This window comes from Rattus norvegicus, chromosome 3, assembly GCF_021556685.1.
Source record: "Rattus norvegicus strain SHRSP/BbbUtx chromosome 3, alternate assembly SHRSP_T2T, whole genome shotgun sequence".
NCBI classification, from domain to species: Eukaryota; Metazoa; Chordata; class Mammalia; order Rodentia; family Muridae; genus Rattus; species Rattus norvegicus.
In genome coordinates, this window is record NC_141536.1 from 58118781 (window position 1) to 58126430 (window position 7650).

Below are 7650 nucleotides of genomic sequence, written 5' to 3' on the forward strand. Positions count from 1 at the left end.
ATAATTAGTCTTCCTCAAAGCATATCAAAATTAGCTGACATATTTGTGTCTCTCATTCACAAATCCAGAGAGCTCTTGAGCAGGTGCAGTTTGCCAGGAGCCAGGAGCACTGCTACATTTTTGCCTCATTGATGAGCGTCTACTAATGTTATAGAGTGCTAGAGAAGTGGAGCTTCCAGGAGAGTGGTACCCCCAACCTTTTGGAGGGGATATTCCTTAGTCTGCAACTGTGAAGGTCATACTCATCCCTCCATCTCTCCGTGGATACCATTTCTCCAGGTCCCACTTTCTATTTGCAACCCTACAGTATCTGTGAGACTCTGGTACTCAAGCCAAGTGGCTGTCCGCTGTCCTACCAGATCACTTTCAGTGGTGGACAAGCCTGTATTCATAGCCCAGCTTCATTTCCAGCACAAGAGCTGAGAACAGCACCCCTGGCTGAACCTCACTGTTCTTCTGTCCTGGGAGCTTGGACTTGGCTCTCAGTTCCCTTCAGGGGATTTAGCTTATCTCTAAGGGCATGTTGGGTTCTGTGTGTCTTGGTATTTATGGCTTGATGATCTTGCGCGTTAAGAACAGAATATGCAACATTCCTTTTAAAGATCTGGTATTTGATGGTCCAGGCGGATAGAAGGAGCAGAAGAACAATAAGATACCTCTGAGCAGGTTGCCATGGCCAACAACAGATATGGATGGTGATTGTGGGGAACTCCTGCATAGATGTTTTCTTGTGCTGCCTTTTCCAGAAGCAGGTGTGGTATGGCTTGTCTGCAGTCTGGTTCATTCACAGGAAAGATGAGGATACCTTCTTCCCCTAATTAGGTATGCACTTTAAAATCAACATATTTCTTTAGCGTGAAAGAAAAAATCTAAACAGTCTCCAAAACAACATCACAGGGTGCTTTTAAAATTTTTTTGTTTGCTTTTTATATCTAAGTTTTCCTGGTTGTAAAGTTTTGGATGTGTTCAGGGAAGCCCAAATTTGGTTCTCGTTACTCTACTTATGCATTTGGGTCTTTACACTGACGTTGGATGTGGGTTTTAAGTTCTCAATTTTTAAACAAATGCTAACTGTGGTTCTGTCACTCAAGTGTGCAAACCTGCGAGTCTAAAGCCTCCACCCAAGTTCCCACTTGTAGCCAGGGAATAACTCCACCAAGACCTGCAGCCTCTACTCTGCTTCTGTGCTGTGGAGCTTGCCAGTCACTGTTCTCTCTGTAACTCTACAAAGCTCCCTCCGATCCCACCCTGGACGCCACTCAACACCCTACTTCTCTCTTGGCTCGAACCACCCGTTTCTACCATGTTCTTTCACGTAACTTGCCGATCTTGAGACGCCTTTTGGCTCTCGCTCTCTTCCTTTTGCTCAGCAGTCACCAACTGACTCCTGTCTTTTATACTTCTTCAGTCCCCTGCTTCCCATCTACGCATCCGCACTGTTCGGTACCACAGCACCACGTGCTCTGTCTCCGCGGAGCCTCTGTAGACAAGGATAATTAAAGTCCCGCTTTCACTTTCCTCTGCTCTATTCCCCTCACTGCCAGTCCTGAGGCTCTGCTGTTCTCTCTGGTGCTGATGTTGGCCCTTTAATCCTCTTTACAAATGGGGCTGTCAGACGTCCTGAAACGCATAGATGATCACTTCATTTTTTTTGGCTCAAAAACCTTCAGTAGCTCCCTGCTCGCCATTGTGAATCAGCCTCTTGGGGGACGTGGGATGAACACTGACCCAACAGCCTCAGGACCTGGTCTTACTAGGAGAATTAGGTACGATTCTACCTCTGGATCTCCCTGAGATTCACCAAACTAGAATAGTTTTCTGGGTGTTTGCTTCCTTGTCAGTGGGTGGCTTGGGCTGGTGAGTATAGTGAACTTTAAACTCCTTTCTACCTTTATTCTTTACTGTTCCTGTTCTGTCTTCTGAACTCTGCCCCTTTTCAGACTCAGGACTTTAAGCTTTGGGGATACCGTTTAGCATACATAAGGAGGTTTCTAAAGAAAGATAGCAACATTTTTCTAGAGAGTTCTCCCCTCACCCCTATGAAGTTGGGAATGGTCTTTTGATTTACCCCTAGGAACAGATGGTTCAACCCTTCTCTGCTGTCTAATCTCTTGGTGTGAAGCCAATTACCAGGGTAGCCATTAGCTACTGCCCACACTGGGCACCCGTTGTTGTTGAAGTGGGCACGGGTGGAGAGAAGGGAGAACCAGGGCAGCCCAGGATGACTACAGCTTCATGGTAAGGCTTCAAGCACAGGCTGGTCCTCTGTTGCACAGTGAACATTAGGGCAGGTGGGAAAGTAATTACTCTTTCCCAAGTTCAGCTCTGGCTGCAGGCTTTTGCTGCAGTGGCCTCCCTGCAACACCCAGCCCAGGCTCCTGAGTGATGCTTCCTCTGCATAATGGGCGTCTGCCTTAATATATAAGCTAAGGCTTCTGCTCTATTGCTAACATTCAAGGAACAGAAGGGGTACATTTGGCACAGTTAGCCTCCGAGGCACTGCTGTTTGAGAATAGCTGTTTCTATACACGAAGCAAATATGGTTGTGAATATATCTAGATTTATATTAAGAAAAAAAAAACCCTCTCTGTGATCCCCGGATGGGTGTATGCAAGCCTGCTGATGTTATCCACTCTCTTGCAAGGTTCTATGACAAATCCGTTGTTGAGTTATGGTCATCAGAGCCATGTAAGGAAAAGCAAGGAAAAATGATTGTCCGTTGTATATTACCACGATGTTCCTGTGTTATTCGAGGTGATTATACTGATTCTGAGGTATATCATATTGACTACCAGCCTAAGTATTACACAGCGCTGTGACCCCTCTGTGACCTCCACAGCTATGGAGTCTCCCTGCTGGCTTCACGGGCTCTTGTGTGCAGGGAAGAGTGTGACGGGGAAGATAACAAGAAAGACGTCTCAATCTTATAACATTACATTTGAGATTACACGCGAAGTTCCCTGGCATGCACTGATGGACAGTTTCGGCTAAAAAGGAAAGAATATCACAGGAGAGGAGTCTGCTACGTGGCTTATATAGATTTTGGCGATTTCTTTGTAAAATTGTGCATTGTAAAACCATGTCCATGTTGTTTAAAAATAATTTTTGGCATTTTAGCAGAATATGGCTCATGTTAGTCATTTCGGTGGCTATACAGGACTAGAACAAGTTCTGAGAGCTTTCTACCTGTTTTGTGGGTTCACTGGTCAGATAAAAGCAGCTTTAAGACCATCGCAGGCATCCCGTGTCTCCACATTTAGCTCTTTCCCCTCATATAGGACATTAGCATTCTTCCTTAGGTGAGCGTGCTTATGTATAAAGCACCTAGAACATCACACGGCAAATGTTCAATAGAATAAGTAAATGCAAAAGTTAACGGATTAAAAATGAAAACCGCAGCAATGGTTTTGGGGCAAAATGGTATAAATTTGACTCAGTAGCTCACACTGAAGAGATTTTAGGATTTTTCCCAAGAGGAATGAGATTTTACACAGATGGATAGGAGTCAATAATTATGTTAAAATACTAATCGTTTTACACAAATTATCATTCATGGTTACTGTAGAAAATGCATTTGAATATAGATTGAAACAAAATATTGCTTTCCAGAGTCATTCTTCTTAATATTTTGTTGTGCATTTCCCCGCTATATTATCTATCTATCTATCTATCTATCTATCTATCTATCTATCTATCTATCTATCTATCTACCTATCTATAATTCCTTGTTAAATATATAACTCTAAGTGATATATATTCCCCCTCTGTGACCTATATGTTAAATATATAGTATATATGTCAAAATATACATGTATATCTATTTAACTATGCTTAGAAAATCATATTCATATATGCATACTTAAATATGTTTTTATAGTATTTTTTTTCTATTGATTCAGCAAATCCCTGAAAAACAGTTTCAATTATTGCTACATGGCTGCCACGGGCAGGGCTGCCATGGGCGGACCTTGAGCTGTGCACTCTACATGTTTTGCTTTTCTTGGTCCTCGAAACTCCGAGGAGGGAGACACCACTGTGTTCCTTCTATAGAGGGGGCTCATCAGGGCCACACAGCTGCTGTCCGACTTGGAATTTGAATCCACTGTGCTCTGAATCACTGTGGCTTTGTGCTAGACATTTCCATGGGCTAGAGTAATAATTCATTACACTTACAGTATTAAGGGCAACATCTTCATAAAAAGTATATAAATTAGGCATCGTGAGCTACAACGTGCATTCAACAAGTTTTATTTACAGATTTTGGTATCCATGTTCAACTTAATGGATGAAATGTCCACGGCCTGAAAATAAAAAAGATCAGGGTTTGTGTTCTTTTCTGCTTCTAACCAGTTGCAGGACCTGACACTGGGTATTGTGCATCCGTCAGCTTCCCTTCTATGGACTTCGAACATAAGAGGATTGGGCCAGGAAATACTTATTCACCTGCAATTTATTGAACATGTTTGAGAACATGGTATGGAGACAACGAACAGAGCAAGTGTAGCCCTTTCCTTAAGTGTAGCCCTTTCCGTAAGCAGAGACCCTGATAGAGTAGCAAACATGGTGTACTTCGGGAGAGGGGTGAAGCATAGGTTGATAGAACCAGAGGGAGGAGAGGCACTTCCTGCTTGCACTTCCTGTTTTGAGATGTTGAGGCAAGCCCTGATACAGAGCCCGCTTGGACAGTCCATCAGTGCAAATCGAACTAGTGATCTAATGTCAATACAATACTTGGCTTATTCTGGGGGGAGGTGGTGGGGAAGCAGTGTAAGTAAGAGCTCTGTGCATGCTCTCGGTTAGCTTATTGTAAGTTAAAGAGGTCATCTGGGCCCAGAGGAAGTTTTAAAAAGCCCATCATTTCTTTCATTCTGTGGAAAAAGCAATGATTAAAATTAAGACTTGAAGTTACTTGGGATGAAGGATGGATATTTATGGTTTTCTTTTAGGTGACCTTGGAAAAGTCTTTAGAGAAACTGTTGGGAAAAAAATCTACCTTTCAAATTTCTTGGCAAAATACACGTAAAAGAGTCAAAACTTATTTTGTTAGGGTAAGTTAAGATGTGTATAAAATATTCGTTGTCAACAATCTTATTTAATTTTATTTAGTCTGCTTTATCCTACAAAGATTACATGCAACCTTGTTTTTTAATGAAGAAAATTCATAAGGCCTTTTCATTGGTGTTAGAATAAAAATTTGCATCCTTGATAACTCAATATTTCTAAATATCCATGGCATAGGGACTGCATAGCCACATCCTTGAGCTTTCCAACTGTAGCTTCAGATCACTTTGATAAACAGACAAAGCTTCATTCAAGTAATTTAAAGTCAAGTAAAACACAACCATCACGTACCAAGGGAAGGGCCAAGCGTTTTCCCGCTCCCTCAGTCTGGAGAGGCATCTGAGGAGGGAAACGGGCAGAGCAGTGGCTTAGTCAATGCTTTCTTGTGGGTGATCTTGTTTACTGGCTGCCCAAAGTCCCCAGTGGTGGCAGTGCCATAGTGACCCTCCCTCATCTGCTAATGAAGTAAACTCCAAATGGCAGTCAGGCAGTAGGACGCCCATCTCTTAGACTTTGTCTTAGGGCTCCTTCCTCCATACTCTTTGTAGGGCTGTTGCTCTGTTTGTGGGGCTAGGAAGAGGTCCAGACGGAGTATTCTTATATCTTTACAGTTCAGCAAAGTCTGGGGAAGAAAGTTGTGCTATTGTTTGTTCAAAACATCGGGTAGCACCACAGCCACTGGTATAGCTAGCCAGAAAGCCCAGGGGACGGAGTCCATGCTTTGGCAATGCAAGGCAAATGGCACACACATTGTAACTGTTATGCAATGCATTGGGAAAATGACAAAACTGTTAATTCAGATGTCTGATTTGGGCCTGAACATCACAGGTGTCCTTTGGGAACAGAAGTGTATGTAGGTCAGGTGTCATCAGTGAGACTTGTCCCTGAGCTGTGACATCTGTTGCTGTACCTGTTTGTGGTGCCTGACTCCATCACAGCACCTTCGCCGCACTTTGTGGTTGTGTAGAAAATAAAAATGCTGGGTTTCTGTTTTCCAACTGACTCTTCCTCCCGGGCTGGTGTACTCTGGGCTCTGATCTGTGAATGTGCATCACAGTGAGCACCACAGCAGCAGGCGCTACGTACAGAGAGGAGGGATCAAGCCTGCAGCTCGTAATGATCATTTGCTGAAACATTAGTCTAGGCACTTATTAATTAATTATTAATTAATTTTTGACTTCTGCATTTGGCTCCAAGGTTAGGCAAAGAAGAAGATAACCCATCTGGAAGGCCACCTCCTGGTTTTATTGCCGAGTCCGCTCCTTAATTTTCACCAGCTGGGTCATCTTTGCTCAGGGGAGACTCCCTTGGCTGGGGCTCCTCAGGATACTGTTGTTTCTGAACAATTAAAACACAACCCGTCCCTCCTCTAATCGACAAACCCCGATGGTTACAATCAAAGAGCTCCCAATATTTTAAAACCAGAATGGCTGGGAGCTGCTGGGTACCCGAAAGCCAATGAGCGACCGACTGGCTCCTCTGCCACTGGCCCTGGCAGTAAAAGGAGCGCTGAAGGAGGCGCGAGGGGTGGTGATAAAGGCGAAAGCATTCTTATTACCGGGCGATCCATCATTTTAAGGAGGGAAGGGCCCCGAGAGAACAATGGAACTATGCAGATACCGTGCATCTGGCTGAAGAGACAAATGTGACTGCACAATGGAGTTGTCATTGACAACATCCATTTATCGAACACAGTGCAGAGCCCTGTAGAAGGCTTTCCACCGGGCTTGAATTACGCAGACACGCACAGTTGCAAGCCCTCCTCTTGTAACTGGGAGAGGAGAAAAACAGTGCAGGGAAACGGTCGTTTGCTTCTTTCCTTTCCTTAAAGTTCATGCTGTGCGTAATTCCATAGCCTACTGAAGGATCCTCGGTCCTTCTGGACACTGTTATCTTTTTGAGGAAGGGGATGCTGTCTTGATGAGCACATTCACAGTCTTCTAGGGTACAACCAAACAGGAGCGAACACGGATAAAACACCACCTTGCTGATACTGAGACGAGTGTTCTAAGTTTCTTCAGGTCCCTTTAACTGGAGAGCACCCTCCTGGTTTCCTTTTTCCTGTTCTCCTCCTGACACTGACCCAACTGAAACCATTCTTATTTAGAATAACCATCTCTCCCAGACCTCAGGGCTTGATTTCTTCTACTCCATAGGGGAGAGAGCACAGTGCAAAAGTAAAACAGGGGATGGAAATCTGTGTGGCTCAGGCTGGGAAACTCCTATTGGTTGTCCCACCCCTTATGCTATTAACCAGAGGGTGTTTTGAGGTGGGCATGGCTTGTCCCTTCAGTGTATTGTGCACAGTACTCATTTCACTGTAATTCAAGTAAGGGTGACTTGGGCGAAGAAGTTGTGTGTTGGTGCAGGGAAATACAGAGATGCAGAGACCAACCTCATCCCAGGCACAGCATCTACAGGGTGATACTGCTCTATAAGAAGCTGCATCCTGTGTCCTGGGCTGAAATCCAAGTCTCAGTGTGTGTGTGTGTGTGTGTGTGTGTGTGTGTGTGTGTGTGTGTGTGTGTGTATTGGACTGGGGAGACTCTTACCTCTTTAGAGTCCCTATACCACACATGCACGCGCGCG

At 44.2% G+C, this 7650-nt stretch overlaps 1 protein-coding gene across 5 annotated transcripts in view; it reads right to left on the reverse strand.

The window, feature by feature from the left end:
• Positions 1 to 6683, reverse strand: part of LOC147995525 (uncharacterized) — a 29966-nt gene extending 23283 nt beyond the window's left edge. The window contains exons 1-4 of one of the 5 annotated variants that reach the window (XR_015684424.1): positions 6620 to 6683; positions 5972 to 6099; positions 5353 to 5400; positions 4233 to 4301 (exon numbers count right to left, since the gene is read on the reverse strand). Coding sequence is in view for 2 of the 5 variants with exons in the window: in XM_087655137.1 (XP_087511263.1) it covers positions 4274 to 4301; positions 5353 to 5400; positions 5972 to 6139; positions 6510 to 6610 (345 nt within the window). In the remaining 3 variants the exon portion in view is untranslated. Of the gene's footprint in view, positions 1 to 4232; positions 4444 to 5352; positions 5401 to 5971; positions 6140 to 6509 lie in introns of those variants that run through there. The other 4 variants (XR_015684422.1, XR_015684423.1, XM_087655137.1 and 1 more) reach the window with 4 other exon arrangements.
• Between the last annotated feature and the right edge of the window lie 967 nt (positions 6684 to 7650).